Below are 19,805 nucleotides of genomic sequence, written 5' to 3' on the forward strand. Positions count from 1 at the left end.
AATGACAATGAAAACACAACGATCCAAAACCTATGGGATGCAGCAAAAGCAGTTTTAAGAGGGAAATTTATAGCAATACAATCCTACCTCAAGAAACAACAAACATCTCAAATAAACAACCTAACCTTACAACTAAAGGAACTAGAGAAGGAAGAAACAACAAAACCCAAAGTTAACAGAAGGAAAGAAATCATAAAGATCAGGGCAGAAATAAATGAAATAGAAACAAAGAAAACAATGGCAAAGATCAATAAAACTAAAAGCTGTTTCTTTGAGAAGATAAACAAAATTGATAAACCATTAGCCAGACTCATCAAGAAAAAGAGGGAGAGGACTCAAGTCAATAAAATTAGAAATGAAAAAGGAGAAGTTACAAAAGACATCACAGAAATACAAAGCATCCTAAGAGACTACTACAAGCAACTCTATGCCAATAAAATGGACAGCCTGGAAGAAATGGACAAATTCTTAGAAAGGTATAACCTTCGAAGACTGAACCAGGAAGAAATAGAAAATATGAACAGACCAAGCACAAGTAATGAAATTGAAACTGTGATTAAAAATCTTCCAACAAACAAAGGTCCAGGACCAGATGGCTTCACAGGTGAATTCTATCAAACATTTAGAGAAGAACTAACACCCATCCTTCTCAAACTCTTCCAAAAAATTGCAGAGGAAGGAATACTCCCAAACTCATTTTATGAGGCCACCATCACCCTGATACCAAAATCAGACAAAGATACTACAAAAAAAGAAAATTACAGACCAATATCACTGACGAATATAGATGCAAAAATCCTCAACAAAATACTAGCAAACAGAATCCAACAAAACATTAAAAGGACCATACATCATGATCAAGTGGGATTTATTCCAGGGATGCAAGGATTCTTCAATATACACAAATCAATCAATGTGATACACCATATTAACAAATTGAAGAATAAAAACCATATGATCATCTTAATAGATGCAGAAAAAGCTTTTGACAAAATTCAACACCCATTTATGATAAAAACTCTCCAGAAAGTGGACACAGAGGGAACTTACCTCAACATAATAAAGGCCATATACGACAAGCCCACGGCAAACATCATTCTCAATGATGAATAACTGAAAGCATTTCCTCTAAGATCAGGCCCAAGACAAGGATGTCCAGTCTCACCACTATTATTCAACATAGTTGTGGAAGTCCTAGCCACGGCAATCAGAGAAGAAAAAGAAATAAAAGGAATACAAATTGGAAAAGAAGAAGTAAGACTGTCACTGTTTGCAGATGACATGATACTGTACATAGAGAATCCCAAAGATGCCACCAGAAAACTACTAGAGCTAATCAGTGAATATGGTAAAGTTGCAGGATACAAAATTAATGCACCAAAATCGCTTGCATTCCTATACACTAATGGTGAAAAATCTGAAAGAAAAATTAAGGAAACACTCCCATTTACCACTGCAACAAAAGGAATAAAATACCTAGGAATAAACCTACCTAGGGAGACAAAAGTTTTCTTGTATGCAGAAAACTATTAAGACACTGATGAAAGAAATTAAAGATGATAGAAACAGATGGAGAGATATACCATGTTCTTGGATTGGAAAAATCACTATTGTGAAAATGCCTATCCTATCCAAAGCAATCTACAGATTCAATGCAATCCCTATCAAATTGCCAATGGCATTTTTTTACAGAACTAGAACAAAAAATCTTAAAATTTGTATGGAGACACAAAAGACCCCAAATAGCCAAAGCGGTCTGGAGGGAAAAAAGTGGAGCTGGAGGAATCAGACTCCTTGACTTCAGGCTATACTACAAAGCTACAGTAATCAAGACAATATGGTACTGGCACAAAAACAGAAATACAGATCAATGGAACAGGATATTAAGCCCAGAGATAAACCCATGCACCTATAGTCAACTAATGTATGACAAAGGAGGCAAGGATACACAATGGAGAAAAGACAGCCTGTTCAATAAGTGGTGCTGGGAAAACTGGACAAATACATATAAAAGAATGAAATTAGAACACACCCTAACACCATACACAAAAATAAACTCAAAATGGATTAGAGACCTAAATGTAAGACCAGACACTATAAAACTCTTAGAGGAAAACATAGGAAGAACACTCTTTGGCATAAATCACAGCAAGATCTTTTTTGATCCACCTCCTAGAGTAATGGAAGTAAAAACAAAAATAAACAAGTGGGACCTAATGAAACCTAAAAGCTTTTTCACAGCAAAGGAAACCATAAACAAGACGAAAAGACAACCCTCAAAATGGGAGAAAATATTTGCAAATGAATCAACGGACAAAGGATTAATCTCCAAAATATATAAACAGCTTACGCGGCTCAACATTAAAAAAAAAAAACCCAATCCAAAAATGGGCAGAAGACCTAAATAGACATTTCTCCAAAGAAGACATACAGACGGCCAAGAAGCACATGAAAAGCTGCTCAACATCACTAATTATTAGAGAAATGCAAATCAAAACTACCATGAGGTATCACCTCACACCAGTTAGAATGGGCATCATCAGAAAATCTACAAACAACAAATGCTGGAGAGGGTGTGGAGAAAAGGGAACCCTCTTGCACTGTTAGTGGGAATGTAAATTGATACAGCCACTTTGGAGAACAGTATGGAGGTTCCTTAGAAAACTAAAAATAGAATTACCATATGACCCAGCAATCTCACTACTGCACACATACCCAGAGAAAACCATAATTCAAAAAGGCACATGCACCCCAATGTTCATTGCAGCACTATTTACAATAGCCAGGACATGGAAGCAACCTAAATGCCCATCGACAGACGAATGGATAAAGAAGATGTGGTACATATACACAATAGAATATTACTCAGTCATAAAAAGGAACGAAATTGGGTCATTTTTAGAGATGTGTATGGATCTAGAGACTGTCATACAGGGTGAAGTATGTCAGAAAGAGAAAAACAAATATTGTACATTAACGCATATATGTGGAACCTAGAAAAATGGTACAGACGAACCGGTTTGCAGGGTAGAAATTGAGACACAGATGTAGAGAACAAATGTATGGACACCAAGGGGGGAAAGCGGCAGGGGTGTGGTGGTGGAATGAATTGGGAGACTGCGTTTGACATGTATACACTAATATGTATAAAATGGATAACTAATAAGGACCTGCTGTATAAAAAAATAAAGAAAATAAAATTCAAAAATTCAACAACAACAAAAAAAAACAAAGAAAATATTTCTAAAAAAAAAAAAAAAGAATGGACAAATTATACTAAATTCCAGGGGAAGTTCTAGATATAATCTGTTACTAGAATAACAAGGGAGGGAGGAAAGATGCTTAAATTCTTCATATTCTGTTTTATTAATAAGTTAGAAAAACTCCAAATACAATTAAAAGTATGTAGAAGTAGAAGGATCAGAGGCATTACTTAAATTTTTACCAGTTTTTTTTTCACCAAGTGGTTACTTTTCAAATTGATACAAAATGTTAACATTTTGTCTGTATTACATTACATTTTACACAGAAAATCCCACCTTAGCTGGAAAATTATTTCTGCTACAAATATTTACAAGCCTAATCAGAGTCAATAATTTAAAAATCAAGCCAAGGAACGTCTTTGAAAATCGACTGTGTGTAAGATGGTCCTGAATGAAGCATCAAGGGAGGACACAAAGGCAACTTAGTCTTTGTTCTTCGTGTGACTTACTAATTAAAAGAGTAACGAGGAATGTTTAGAGCTGGGCTTTGAAAGCATAAGTAGCTTGCTCAGGCAGCAATCTTTTTCTTGTTTACGTCAAAGCACAAAACTTGGCAGACGTGGTCTGAATGAATTAAGAACACACAGGCAGTATTTCTCTCTGACTCTGAGAGAAATGGGAGAGACCAAAAACAAGAAAAATCATCACACGCTTACCATGAAATAACTGACGATGTGATAGGACGGATCTGCTGGCGGCTGAGAGCAGCTCCCAGCTTCGGTGTCCCCTTCACAGCGCACACCCCAGCCAGGTGCTCGCCCATGGATTTAATTTTCACACTAACTCTAAGAAAGGCTTACAAGAAATTTAATTTTTAAAAATCACAGAAATGAGGTCTCTAAAACAGGAGATTCAATTGAAAAGACCACAATTGAGGTGCAGTATGAGAAACACGTAATGATGCCCTTCCTCCTGAATGAGGGCTATATCTCCATATTCCATTTAGAAATTCATGCAAATTCATCTGATAACCAGGTCACCTGGTTCAGCCCTTAGAATCACCCAGAATACAATGCAAGTACCTGTGTTTATAGTTGTACCTGTGTGACAGACTTTATTTATGACTCAGTGTTTTTTGTCTTGTTGCCTGCACCATTCACTGTTGGCAATGTATTTCTTTTTAGGTATGTTACATTATATTCTTTTTGAAGGATTGGTAAAATATTATCAGAATTTAAGGTGTTCTACTAGTTTTTAGAATACAGTATATTGCTTCTCCTATGCAATATTTTCCCCTACAATATGTCTCCAAAATTACTTGAAATAGATATAAGAAATATTTTCCCCTGCGAAAATGGGAGCTGTCTTATACAACGGTACATCTTATATACAGAAAACATGGCATATGTTCAGGATTGCACATAGAATGCTTATGAGGAAGAGACGAGGGAAGTAGGATGGAGGGAGGAGGAGAGGAGAGAGAGGTAAAGAGGGAAGAGAGAAGTTCTCCCAGAACAAGAACATACAATACTCATTCCCTGTATTCCTATCATGCTTACGTACATATTTCACTCAACGGTATGGAATAGTATCAAACACGGTTGTTAGAGTCACGTTAATGTTACTATTTTATATTTTTATTCATTTTCTCTAAGTTCTACTACCTGCCTCAGCTCAATCAGGCTCTAAATGAACATTTTCTCAGTTCTTTGGTGACTGAGGGTACCAGCTGGTATTAAGGAATCTTTCAGAGTCTTGCCAACAAATCCCTTGATGTGTGACATTCGGATGGTTTGACCCCTTTTCTGGAGAGGTCTCGTTACGCTCCCTGAACATATAATTCACATTTATGTGTTTAATTCAGTGGTTTCAGTGGTTCTCAAACTTCAGTTTTCATCAGATCACTGGGGGGCTAGTTAAGCCACAGGTGCTGGCTCTCCCGCCAAGGTTTCTGATTCAGGTCGGGGTGAGGTCTGTAAATGTGTCACATCTCCACCTGATGCTGACACAGCTGGTCTGGGGACCACAGTTTGAGAAATACCTGTTTAAGAAAACACTTTCAAGTACTAGAAAGGCATGGTTCAAGGATCCTACAGGAATCCCACTCCATTTACCATCCATTTACCCTCAGGCAAGTTAGCTAACTTGCTTTCCTCATTCCTTTATCTATACAACCAAAGCAAGAGGTAGGGAGGACTCAGACCAGAGTTGAAACAGCAGGGAAAGAAATATGAGAATGAGAATCCAAAGGCAGTTTGAAAAAAGAAACAACACACCCAGAAGACATTAGGAAGCAGGGGCGCTGGGTGGGACGGGAGAGCTTTAAAGGGAAGGAGCTCCGTGAAGAGCTGCCAGGAATGACTCAGAGAAACACAAATCAATGGGCAGCGACTCCCTCCTTCAGCAGAGAGGGCGGCTCCTTTTGGGGCCCAGGGCCCATCTCTCCGTGTGTGCTCTGTAATTCTTCTAGCTTTAGGGCCCCAAGCCACCTGGGATTCCTTTATTATCTCCCTTTTGTATCTTCCCCTTTCCTCTCTCTGCTAATTCCTTCCCACCCAAGTACCAGTGGGCTAATGTCTTTTCCATCCTAAAGAGAAAACTTTCCCTCCACCTTGCACGCCCCGCCCCCAACTGCCAACCTATCACTTCTCCTTCCTTCACAGACAAACGCCCCACCAGAGATTCCTCAGCCCCTCGGCTCCTCACACTGTGGTCTTCAGAGCAGCTGCACCGAGAGGTCACCTGGGAGCTTATCAGAAATGCGCAATCTCAAGCCTACTCCCATTTACCCTCATCATCTGATCTCCAGGCTTTGATAATGGAATTGATATCATCCCATTAATTTCCCCACTCCAAACTGTAGTCCACAGCCACCTACCTGGATGCTCTTCACTGCACACTGAACTTATCTAAAAAAACAAATTTTAGGATGTTTAGGATCCAAGTACTGAATCCAAAATCCTCAAGGTACTTTCATATTTCTAACAGAATCTTGAAATCTGAAAACCAACAGCAGGGCATTCAAAAAACACAAATAAAACCTGCAAAAAATTAAATATAATCCTAAATGAAAGGACCAGATTAAAATTTGCTACAGGTTAAACTATTCCAAAAAAATCACAATGAGCAAAGACCCAGGAATACACAAGTACTTTGAGCAGTTTTAGCTTTTGTTCCGCAGAGGGGCCCTCAACATTGTCACTCTGTTTATTCTGTTCTGATTACATGACTGTGTACCTGCACAGCCCCCTCAGAGGAGGAGCCCTGATACTCACCCCGCCTCAGACGGTTCCCTTTCCTAGGATGCTGGACCTTGCTCTCTGATTCCCCTCCATAGTTACAAGGGTTTGGTACATCTCCAGAAACGACAGATCAGCAAGGCCACTTTGTTCGAGGTAATAACACCCACATAAACCTTTTCTACACATATTCATTCAAAAATGTCACCGAGGAGCCCTTCCATGCCAGGTACTGTGCTAACCTGGGAGTACAGTGGTAATGAGAAAAGACACACTCCCTGCAAGCATGGAGTGTAGGCCCTGCGGGGAAGACAGGCTGATTAAACCATTGTAATTTAGCTCAAAAATGCCGTGAACAGTACAGAATATCATGGGGACCCCTAGCAGGGGAATCTGATCTAGTCTAGGCAGGTAGTCAAGGAAGGCAGAAGAGATTTTAAAACTACATCAGCAGAAAAGAATACTGAAGTGCACAACTAGGCCAAAAGGAGAGGGAGAACACATCCTCCAAAGAGAAACCACGTGTGTAAAAGCCTGAAGCTGAGAGAGAACAAGGTGGATTCAAGTAAGTGGATGAGATTTCGCATGTCGCCGAGCAGAATGTGGAGGACACGGCGGTGAGAGGCTGGGCTGGAGAGGGAAGCAAGTACCACGCTGTGGAGAGGCCTGGAGCCCATTTTATGGGTTGGGGACTTCATCCTCAAGTGAGTGAGGGGACCTGAGACTAGGCTGCCATATGGACTTGAACACAGCAAGGCTACAACCACAGACATGGAGTCCAGGTGGGATTTTTCAGACAAGACCAAGACAGTGGTACTGGGAATGAAGAGAAGTGGGGGGAATCCAGAGATGCACCCCAGCTAGGGCATCACCTGGACATGCCAGATACCTACCTGAAACCCAGCTTAGGCTGCATCACACAGTGACATTCGGAGCCCAGAACAGGAAGAGCATGGGAGGATGGATGGCCTCCACCTGGAACATTCCACATGTGAGACGCCAGGCTGCCTTGCCCAGGCCCAGCCTCTGGGGCTCCCTCAGGCCTCGCCCATGTGCCAGGACTTGTTCAGCCCTCCTGATTCCCTATCTCCACCATGCCCACCAGAGCCAGCGCCTGTGATGGTAAGGAAGGTGTTCACATTTCTAAATTATCGCTGTTACTGTTAAAGCCATTTGCTACTCTGAGCTTTTTAAGCCTTCACTTTAATTTCTTTGCATGTTGACGGTGGTCTCTAATATCAAAAGTTTAATTCAGTTTTTATATATAATGAGTAAAGCATTTCTAATGTATAATTATAAATTTACTTTAAATTATTTTACAGACTTTCATTAGAGCCCATATTAAATTAAGGGCGTATTCTCTGATGTTTATGTACATTATGCATGTGTGCTTTAAATCAACTGCAATTTTAGGCAAATTCCCATTATTATTATATTTGACAATTTATATTACAGGAGCTCAGGTGAAGAAGGAAATGCTATGCATTCATAGCCCATGCTCTTCCAGCATCTGTAAAACAGGGAAGACGCCAACATATAAATGCTGAGCTCCACAACCGTGTCTGTGAGTCTGTTATCTGTGGTGTCTCCCCATTATGTGGTCTGGAACAGGGTGAGAAGGAAGGCAAGGGACAGAGGCTGAGTAGGCGGGACCAGAAGAGTGGCAGCCGGGAGCCAAGACAAGCTCCGCGCAGGGCGGTGGTGATATCCAGCCCCTGCTCCGACACCTCACCAGCACCAGTCAGCCAAGAGCCTTTGCCTGAACGCAGACTTACAGGAAATGAGAAGTGGGGTCTGGGGTAGGCGGTGCTGCAGTAATGGTAACAGCAGGGGAGGGTGGACAAACTTGAACAGTGTCAGCAAGAAGGACAGGGAAGCTTCCACAGCCATCTGGTTGGGCTGGTTGCTCCCCAGGACCCCAAACTGAGAAGAGCTAAGTTCAACCTAAACTGACGGTGCTGCCCTGCCCACCACGCTCCCCAGCCCCAAGCCCGTGCCACCTGAGCCCCAGATTCAATGAGTATTTACTAAATAAACAGACAAATCGATGAGTTAATTTGGTTTGATTTTCTTGTACGTTTTTACTTTCGCTAGTTGCTCATCCAGTAACCTATGTATCATTTATGAAGATACTGAGTGCCTATGTTGTAGGGGAAAAAGCATATGCCTGACAGGACATCCATCTCTGCCCCTCCTGTAAATGCCAAAGCACTGCACAAGTATCACAGCAACCGTCCAGATCCCACCAGCACATTCACACACACACTCAAAGCTTAGATCTAAATCTGCTCACCGAAGTCCTAGGCCAGTCTTCCCACTAACAAGGCCCCGTGCCTGGCGTCACATCCCTTTCAAACCCTGGTCAACATTTAAGAACAACCACTAATGTCTTCCTGGACAATGTCTATGCTCTGTGTCTCCCTCAACTACCTACTCAGACCCCACCTAAATCCTCGCAACATTATAAGGCCATCACTTAACAGGAAGCTGTTCTAGATAAAAGAACACTTTTTTCTCTCTCTCTCATTTTCTCCCCTATAAATCAAGAAGATTCTTGGGGAAAAAAACAGCTCTCTAATTTATTCATTATCCCCACCACTTCCCCACTCTTTAAGTTAGGATGCGTTCAGTTTCAAGGAAGAGAATTATGTGGATAACAGTGGCTTAAACCATTATTTAGCTTTTAAAAAAAAATTCCTAATAAAGTAATCCTAGACTTGCTTTGGCTGGTCGGCAATGACAAGAAGGACCAAGGCTCTTATCCTCCTGCTTACCATCCTCACCATGTTGACATTAATTTTTCAATATCGCCACATGGTCGTAAAACAGCTACCGCAGTTCCAGGCATCACATCTTCATGTGGCAGTGCCCATACAGGAAGCAAGTGGTTGAGGTAAAAACATTTTAAAATTGCTATCTTTCACGGGCCTCAATATCTTTATACAATGAGGTGAATCTTTACCAAAACTCTAAAGATTCCTCTTTAGCTTCTACTGCCCAACCATAGAACAATACTGGCAAAACAAGTCTAAGCCTTTCATAGATTAACCCACTAGGCATGGGCACATGTCTGTCAAAACAAAATTGGAGTGTTTTAGTAAAGAAGAAGGAAGCTGGCTATTGAGTAGACAGCTAACCTGTCTGTCACACATCACCTAGAAGGTTTTAAGAAATGTGACACCGGATGTCTGGGCTTCTTCGATCCATCCTCCCTCCCTCCTTCCTTCCTTCCTCCCCTTCCTCCCTTCCTTCCTTCCTTCCATCCTTCCTCTAATAAGAAGCATTTAGGTAAAATTAAAATGTGGCATAATTCCAAGAGCAAGTTCTATTTATCCCTTCTCTATATAGTCTAGCCCCTTAATAAATACAATAAAGAAGAATATTTCCCTTTAAGAAGCTATAGAAAAATAAATCAGAATAAAGAAATAGCTGAGTTCCTGAAATGCTATATAAACCATATCATACTTCCTTATGTGTTTACTTTGCCATTTCAGCTCTGCTTTATCTAATTCTGGGTTGTTCGGTTGCTTCAATGGATAGCTGATGCTGTAGCTTAAGTTCCCCAGCCTCTCAATCCGTCAGGAAGGATTCCATTCACCATTTTTTGAGGGCCTGTGGTCTCTGAACACTGGAGAACATGCATGTGTAAAGAAACACATAATATAAATACATAAAATATAAATACACCTATAAAATAGTTTGATTTTCAGCGATGGAGTTTTCTTAGAGCAAGGCATGCATGTCAGTCTTTCAAATCATACATCTTTAAAAACCAGCTATGTTCCTCCTTTATTTTCCTATCAATCTAATACCCTCCCTTTCTTAGGTTTTTTTGCCTTTCCCCCTTTAATACTGACTCTATGCATCTGAATCTATCCATTTATTCCTCATTTTTCAAGTTCAAGCTAACAGATGGAGAGTCAGACTACTTCCAAACATCTGCATTGAAACGCTTTACCTGCAACTCTCTCTGTGAGTAAAAGAGATTTTAATTACATGATATTTGAAAATTCCTCTCACAGGCACGGTAAGTGAAAGATTTCAGTGTAAAAACTAGTCATCGTGGAGGCTCTCACCGTTAGGTCCACTCGCGTCCCAAACAAATCACACACCCCACCGTATCGGTGTTGTAAACAGACCCTTGATGGTAAACAACAGTTCTGATACCAGGGCTGTTTATGATTTTCACAGTTCAATATTACTTGGAATTTTTACGCGTGTGCCATTATATCAGTCATATGACTGCACAAAAAAAGTTAAAAATAATTATGTTTGCCATTCACAGATAGTCTCACAGAGGCCATTGCCTAGAAAGACTAAAATGTGGCTCTAAATCATGTAACACTGTTTCTGCTCCCACAGTGATAAGACTTAGTAACACCACGGGCATTGCGTTAGCAGGGTTTTCCTGAACCTAGCAAGTACCCTACTACCACCCAGGGCAGGCACCGGCCCACCACACCTGCACATCCTAATACGACAGTCACACTCTTCCCAACGGCTCCTTTCCCTCTGCCCACCCCGCAGTGTTGGAACCTGAAGCCTCCCGGCAAAGCTGCACCCTCCCCGTAGCCTCATCCACAGTGATAACTTCACTATCACTTAAAAACCAAGAAATCCTCACTGTCAGTCTATATTTCCAGTCTGCTCATCCCCTTTGAGACTCAGGACCATACTTCTACCTTCCTTCTAGGTAATGCCTATATACTCAGGGATATGTTCAGAACGCTCTCGGACAGACCTGGACTCAACCCGTTATCCTATAAGCTTTTTTCTGTGTTCACTATCTGGATTCAAAGCATCGCAATCAATTTAATGAACAAGGACTAGAAACCTCGATTATCCTACACGCCTCCAGCTCCCTTAAAACCCCCTCTTAACTCATTCACAAACTTCTGAAGTTTCTACTCTGGAACTGTGCATTTTGGTTCTCCCTGTCACAGATCTAGTTCAACGCATCACTCTTCACGTGGCCTTGGTAAACCTTTTAGAACCTGCCTCCTTGCCTCCAAACACTGCTACAGCCAAAGCATCCTCTACGCTCCACTTCATCTGACAAATATGGATCGAGCACCTTCTGTGAGGCAGGCTTTGGGGTGGGTATTGAGGAGAGAGTGGTGAGCAAATCAAAGACTCTCTCCTCAGCAAACCCAGACTCAAGTCAAAGAGATCAGGCAGCAACCGAGTAAGCAAACAGATACATGACCCATAGGGGGGTATTTGGGTAAAAAATAACTGTGAGTGGTGCTATACATGTAGTGATCACTGAGCAGGGGTCACTTAGAATAAGACCTCTAGGAAGGGAAGAGGCAGCTACATGTCAGAGACGAGCATAGCACAGATCCGAGGCAAGAAGAGCCTGCAGAGGCTGGAAGGACGCCCAGGGAGGCTAGAGCTGTGTGCACAGCGGGGAGGGTATATGCGCGCAGGGGAGCAGAGGTGAAATCACCACGGCGTCAAGAGCCACGGCCACAAGGGGGAATCTAGTGCGACGCACAACGGGAAGTCAGGGAAAGGTTTTAGGCAAAGGAGTAACACGATCTGATTTCCATTTTCAAATAATCGGCAGAATTACGTTTCATAATCACAATGTGAGGGTCAGTCCCCTGAGTCAAAAAGGTGAACGGCTCCTGACGAAGGAGGTGCCCACGTGCTCTGGTTTGTCCTAGCGGGTCCTGGTCTTCCCTGCTGTCCTCGTGTCATTATTACAGTCCCCCTTGCCCTCTCTCTCACGGGTTCTATGGAGATCACACATTGTTTGGCCAACTCATTGATAAGGAACATTCCTCAGGCTGACATCCAAAGCCCTTCTGAACCTGGTCCCCACTCACCTCTCTGCCTCTCCCTGTCAGATCTCTACCTTACGGTGTTCTGGGCTCTGGGATGTCCCACTGGCCATGGTGAATGGGGCATATATTCTCCCTGCTGCCCAGCTCACGCTCCTGCCTCTTGCTGCAGGCTCTGACCACCTCACTCTTATGGACAGACCTGCGAGGGCCAAACCTGAGAAGCCTTTCCAGAAACCAGGCAGAATGAATGGCTTCCTGCTCTGCACTTTGTCACTGTCTCTATGATAACGTTCATCACAACTGGGTTAATTACCTATAGGTCTGTTTTCCCTGCTAGAATGGTAGGTACTTGACGGTAAGGGCAGCACCTCTCTCTATGTGTTTTTGGGTCCTCACCACCCACTGCATGCCTGGTCCAGAGCTGGTACTTGATACAGGGCTGCTGGATGAATTACGTAATATAAAAGCAACATAAAATACAGAGTAAAATGATATGGATGAGTGAGATTTTTAAATTAATTTCTCCAGTAAACTTCAAGTATTACTGCCTTTGCATCTAGACAATTTATTCTCCAACTTCATCCCTATGTGCAATGCAGGCCCATCCATTAGAAAGTGACAATAAGATTTTCATGAATGATTAAAAGTAAAAATCTTTATAGGGTAAGAAGAAGTCTAATTTTAGGAAACTAAACAACGGTGTCTTGGTAATAAATTTCTAAATAACTGTGAAGCTGAAATAAAACAGATTGATACATCCCCAGGTTTCATCCACTCACCACTCTCAAATGATCCTGAACAAATCCTGCTCAGAAGAAGTTTCTGACGTAATTGCAGAACTTCAGCTTCCCAGGCTTTGACTTTTTCTCTCCACTTTGATTCCTGCCCAGACACCATCCTTGCAAGATGCTCTGTGTATTCTCTGCTGCTTTTGTCTGCTGGTTTTGAGCGGATAATTGCCAAGGCCAGAGCCAGCTTTGAAGTTCTCAAATACCATGCTTGATCATCCATCCTGGCTTTTGTCCCTATCATGTAATAAGAAAAAAAAGTTACAGAAATTCCTTGCAGTACACTTCATTTGCTCAAAATTGATTTTGCAGAATAACACTAATTAATAAGTTTACAACTTGAAACCAAGTAGCAGAAAAATTTCTCAGGAACTGAAGACAGTTTGAAAAAAACATGCAGAAGAGAAATGCAAACACATGGACATTAAGTGTATTAAGATTCAAAACAGTAGGTGTGGATAATCTGACAATTTCTTGGAATGCAAAAAACACAAATTAATTCATTTAGTGGTTTCTAACCAGAGACACACATTGAAATCTCTGAGGGAGCTTTTTAGTATATATACCCGGTCTCATCCCTCCAAAATTCTGATTCGGCAAATCTGGGGTAGGACTGAGGCTTTTACATCTTACAGAGAGTTCACTGTGTAATCAGAATCACTAAATTATATCCTTCATTTAAATGTAGCCCTTCTACTCCTCTAATCCACTCTAAGTGTTGAAGTCAGTGCCCCCCAATCCTGAATTCCTTAGTGAACCTTTACCCACTCTTCCTGCTTCTCACCAAGCCCCTCTAATCTATACGTAGAACAATCTTTCAAATATCTGCATCATTTTAGCTGTCACTCTTCTCTGACTCCACACCTCCAAAGCTTTCCAACTGCCACCGTGAGGATACTTTTCCAAACCAACACTGTACCACAGTCTGACAATTATGAGGACAACATGACACTACGTTCATTGGTTTAATATCAATGAATATTCATTGGTTTAATACAAATGAAGTATAAGCCCCTGTGGACCTCCACCATGCTTTACTGAATTTAAGGGCTTTGCACATAAAACATGCTACATAAACATTTTTAATGAATGGTTAAAAAGTACAATGGTGCAGAAAATTCAGGGCTTTGAGTTGCCACATCTACCTACTAACATAATTTCAAATTCCGCTCTTCCAACTTCATTTCCTTCAGTTTCTCAAGGCTATTCTCCACCATGGTTGGATCACAGTCATACAAATAGATGTACACAGGCCAATGTCATTCCCATTCACTTCTCTGCTCGTGAATTTTCCCCAGTTATGACTCCCTGACAGTCTTACAGCTGCCAAGGCCCTGTGTATGCCTTTCAAAGAACAGCTTGAAAGGCTACATATCTAGTCTTACCAGATGTATTCCCACCCTCTACAATGAGTACCTGTCTGATATCCTACAAATTTTCACTGGAAATATACAATCGAACAGGTGGCATAATGCTGTTTTATTATAATCAGAGATGAACACAAGAATGCGTGTACAATATGTTCGTTACAGGATTATTTATAATATTTAAAACTGGGACCAACAACCAATTAAGTAAATAATCATATACCATACAAATGATAATTACATATCCATTAAATACTGAATTTTCAGAGATTTTTGTTTTTTTATTTTATTTTATTTATTTATTTATGGCTGTGTTGGGTCTTCGTTTCTGTGCGAGGGCTTCCTCTAATTGCGGCAAGCGGGGGCCACTCTTCATCGCGGTGCGCGGGCCTCTCACTATTGCGGCCTCTCCCATTGCGGGGCACAGGCTCCAGACGCGCAGGCTCAGTAGTTGTGGCTCACGGGCCTAGTTGCTCCGCGGCATGTGGGATCGTCCCAGACCAGGGCTCGAACCCGTGTCCCCTGCAATGGCAGGCGGACTCTCAACCACTGCGCCACCAGGGAAGCCCCAGAGATATTTTTATTAGCATGGGAAAGTGTTAATGATGTGCTGAGGGGAAAAACAGTGAGTTCATGAAATTATATGTAAAACCCAATTATGTACAAAAATTAAGTAGGACTTCCCTCTACTGTAGAATTATTACTGATTTTTTTCTCATATTTCTCTAAATTTTCCTGATTTTCTGCTTTGAATATATATGTACTATAATCAGAAAAAAATTTATAAAAAATGGATTTCTAAAAGCAGAATAACAGCTGCCATTTTCCAAACTTTCGCAGCTGGAGAATACACCAAGGGCTAGATACTGTTAAGATGGACAAACTAATAAGAGTTACGGCTCCACTTATTTTAGCTTTCGCAGCAACCGTTTCACTCGGCTGGTCCATCCTCCGTCTGTCGGCGACAGGGAGCAGGAGAATCCACCTCCCAGCGCTCCACAAAGGCCCGCTGTGCAGAAAGCACACAGGATTGGTTGCCTCTCCCTAAGCAAGGTTAACACTTATATACAGCAGTACTGACAGAAGACAACAACGGTAATCGTAATAATAATAATAATAAGTGACCTATTTAAAGTGTTTCTGTTAGAAAAGAATCTGACGTTCAATTATGAATGGTGGGAATCTTGGCTAAAAAAAAAAAAAAACAGAAAACAGTTTATTAGCGTAAGAGGACAAACTTCTCTGATAATAAAACACAGCAAACTCCCTGTCATTTTGCGGAAATATTTAATTAATTGATTCAAGCAAGCTGATTAATTAAATGTTCCGATTTTTAAGTCATCATATGTGATTTGTCAATAGTCTTAAAACCATGCTGAGTATCAGTGAGTGGAAAAAAGATCGAATTATGAAGTCCTTCTGGATCATAAATATCCCGTCACTTTTCTGAACATGAATCAAAAAGAAATGTATCATAAATAAGCAGAATATGACCACTAATAGACATCTTTGGTACAGACTTCTATGGTATAAATCACACTCAAACACACACAGAACTACAACCTACACCCAAACAGAGCAAGCTTTTAAACTCCTTCCTCATTTTTTTTTTTTTTTTGTATGTGTGTATTATAAATACATGCCTTCTTTATTTTAGGATAGCATTCCTATCCTCAAAGTGCCATTTGCAAGGTGAAGATAATTCTATTTCCCCTAAAATTTCATGGAGAAAAAGATGAGCTTCCTAGATATATCCTCTGTTTAACTGAGAAAAAAAAGCAGTAGTAACTTTCAGAAAGACTTTTGTAAATTCAATTTATGCTCAAATAATTATACTAAATAATTAAAATGAACATTTAATGTTCTCCAATAAGGTATCTAGTGTCTTTGAATTCTTAATAGCTTAAAATATAAAATTTTAACAGTCTTTTTAGAATAGTGCATTTGATCAAATGGGCTTTCTTTTTCTTGAATTTGGGAACAGTCCTCACCATAACCAAGTCCCCCACTGGGCTACGGAAAAATCTAGTCATATTCCCTCTGTCCTCTACTCTCCTTCAGGCATGCATGCAGAAACAGCTACTCAGCAAACAGTATTTTAGCAATTTTTATCTACCCTATTTCTGCTACCCTCATTTTCCCCTACTGAACTTAAATTTGTTATCAACTAACCAATTCTCTGTACTGTCAAAACTGTTTTAAATTATAATCCTGAATTATGAAGTTAGTTCATCTCCAAGATCATTGACGAAAATTCTATGAAGAGCCCCAGATCACTCATATATAAGAGTAATGGAAGTTTAAATTAGATAACCATTCAGGAGAATATTTTCCTAATATGTGCCAAACATCTTCAAAACATTTATCCCCCTCTGGCCCAGCAATACAAGTCCTAAGATTTTATCTTAAAGAAATGACCAGAGCTACGACAAAACTTTATGCCCATAGATGGTCTCACAGGATTATTTATAACTACCGAAAAAAAACAAAAACAAAACAAAACAAAATCTGTCACCAGCTTGAACATCTAACAATTGAAATGTATTAATTAACTTGTCACATATTATACAATTTAATTGAAAATGTTTTTGAAAACATTTAAAAGTGTGGGAAAATATTTCCCACATGATGTTAACTACAGATGCAAATGTTAACTACTAAATGCAAAACCACAATGAGATAACACCTCACACCTGTCAGAACATCTATCATGAAAAAGAACACAACAAATGTTGGCAGGGATGTGGAAAAAAGGGAATCCTTGTACACTGTTGGTGGAACTGTAAATTGGTGCAGCCACTATGGAACAGTATGGAGATTTCTCGAAAAACTAAAAATAGAACTATCGTATGACCCAGCAATTCCACTCTTGGGTATATATCCAAAAACAAAAACAAAAACAATAATTCAAAAAGATACATGCACCCCAATGTTTATAGCAGCATTGTTTACAATAGCCAAGATATATGGAAAGCGACCTACGTGTCCATCAACAGATGAATGGATAATGAAGATGTGGTACATATATATACAATGGAATACTACTCAGCCATAAAAAAGAATGAAATTTTGCCATTTGCAGCAACATGGATGGACTTGGAGGATATTATGCTAAGTGAAGTTAAGTCAGACAGAGAAAGACAAATACTGCAAGACATCACTCATATGTGTAATCTAAAAAAAGACAACAAACTAGTAAATATAACAAAAAACAAGCAGATTCACAGATATAGAGAACAAACTACTGGTTACCAGTTGGGGGGAGGGACAGTATAAGGCTAGGAGAGTGGGAGGTACAAACTATTGGGTGTAAGATCAGCTCAAGGATGTATTGTACAACACAGGGAATAGAGCCAATATTTTGTAGTAACTGTAAATGGAGTGTAATGTTTAGAAACTGTATAAAAATAAATAAATTTTTAAAAAGTTTAAAAAAAAGAGTAAATGCAATAAAATCAGAAAAAAAAAATGAAATAACCACACATTAAACATGCTCAGAAATGTTTAACTGTCCAAGTGCTTTCAGAATTGAGGAAACACAGCCAACGGAATGAGAATTCTGCCTCCTAAGTTTTCTAGTCTCCCTTCCTGATCAGCCTTCACCAAATTCTACTAATGAAACCAAGTCCCCCTAAAACGGAGTTCCCTTACCGAGTTTATTACTAATCTCTCTATCCAAATCTTTATTCCCTTTCTTGTCCCCTCTGACCTCCATCCTGTGCTAACTGAACACTAATCAACCAGAGTCAGATGACTAAGATTGCAGCTGCCAATAACAGCATTAATGTCCTAAAATTGCTCTAACAGGTATCATCATTAACATACAAACTCAGGTTGTTTCTCCTAACAGGCCCCTAAGCCGTGGACCACCTGGCCAGAGAATAATAAACCAGAGTCATCCTGACCCCTGAAACTATGATTAAGGACTAAGAAATATCACAGAAATGTCACAAAACAATGATTAATCCCTGCACCTTTGTTCTTTGCCTTTAAAACATCCCTAACTCAAAGACCAAGCTAAAGCGGATCTGAGTCTTGTCTTCCATTCCCTTGCCTGGTGCCCTGCAATAAATGCTGTGCTTTCCTTCACAACCTGGGGTCAGTAGACTGGCTTTGCTGCACATCGGGTGAGTGGACCCAAGTTCAGTTCGATAACACTCAGCCTGTGGACTTCAGATCTTTCCATGTCCATAGGAGATGCATGTCCTCGTTAGATGTGTTTTGTGTTCCTTCTAATTCAAAATACACAGTGGATTTTGGTGGTAGTGGGGGCAGAAAAACTTTCCAGTGTGACTAAGCAGCAAGCTACGAGCCACTGTATCCCCAGTGCCATGATAGCTGACTGGCTCATAGCAGGCATTCTACTGAGTACTTGAAGGACTGAATGAGTGAGTGAATATATCGGTGCGGGTCAGGCAGTCGCAGAGGGCTGCTTGGCCAGCTCTTATCCCCGGCGCTCAGCTAGTCTTTGTTAACTACATACTAGGGAGAATGGCACTGCAGGGAGAATGGATTAGGAGGGGAATTTAATTAGTTAACCTGAAGGTCACATCTGTCTCTTCTGTCACATCTCTCTCTTCACTTTACAAAGCATCCTTTCTTGACTACCTCCAATGAGTCTACTCTCTCTAAACTTATGCCTTTCTAGAGTATACCCTTAAACTTTCACCAGTATAACGCCTGAGTAAAGAAAATACAAGACAAAATCTAGTTCATACACAGGTTTAGGTCAGAGGGTAAACTATAAGGAAGAAAACCAGATTTTATCTCATGTGAACCCTATGATAAATACTTGCTTTCCCAGTAAAGCAAGAAACTGAAGAACATTGGCTGAACATTCCCTAAATGACTGAGCTGACTACAATAAGACAAGCCTGGATGTTGGAGGAGATCCCAAGGACCATAACGCCATATGCATTTATCAAATACCAGTCTGGGGACAGCTGAGCGATGGCAATGCCAGAACTGTAAGACATTACAAGACTTTTTCAATAGGTTCAGCAAAGTTTGGACAAGGTCTAACATGCACTTTTTAGATCAGATCCACCTGACAAATTCTCTAATTACTGTTACAGTTTCAGCACATACTGTACTGTGAATTGTTCTGCAGATTAACATCATGTGAAATTTTAAATAAAAGAATCAGGAGTTCCTCAAGATTTCAAATCCCTCCACTTTAGTTATTAAGGGGGTCTTTAAAGCCTTCTCAGCAAAGAGTGTGTGCATAACAAGAGGCTTAGAAAGATAAAAGGATACTTGCTTTTTTTCTTTCTGTTTCATTCCCATCATAACAGGCCAATTACCTGTAATCTTCCTCTTGTTGATAGAATTTATTAAACATAGATTTAAATTGTCTACAGAATCTCTTAACATGGTTTTCGTTTCATGCAACCCCCCAACTCTCACCTTTTGATTCCTC

General features: G+C 40.4%; 1 protein-coding gene across 1 annotated transcript in view; it reads right to left on the minus strand.

The window, feature by feature from the left end:
• Positions 1-19,805, minus strand: part of MEI4 (meiotic double-stranded break formation protein 4) — a 219,838-nt gene that overhangs the window by 176,528 nt on the left and 23,505 nt on the right. The window contains exon 2 of the mRNA XM_007167979.2: positions 13,011-13,256. Within this exon, the coding sequence (XP_007168041.2) occupies positions 13,011-13,256 (246 nt within the window). The remainder of the gene's footprint in view (positions 1-13,010; positions 13,257-19,805) is intronic.

Source organism: Balaenoptera acutorostrata, chromosome 14 (genome assembly GCF_949987535.1).
Source record: "Balaenoptera acutorostrata chromosome 14, mBalAcu1.1, whole genome shotgun sequence".
Taxonomy (NCBI): Eukaryota; Metazoa; Chordata; class Mammalia; order Artiodactyla; family Balaenopteridae; genus Balaenoptera; species Balaenoptera acutorostrata.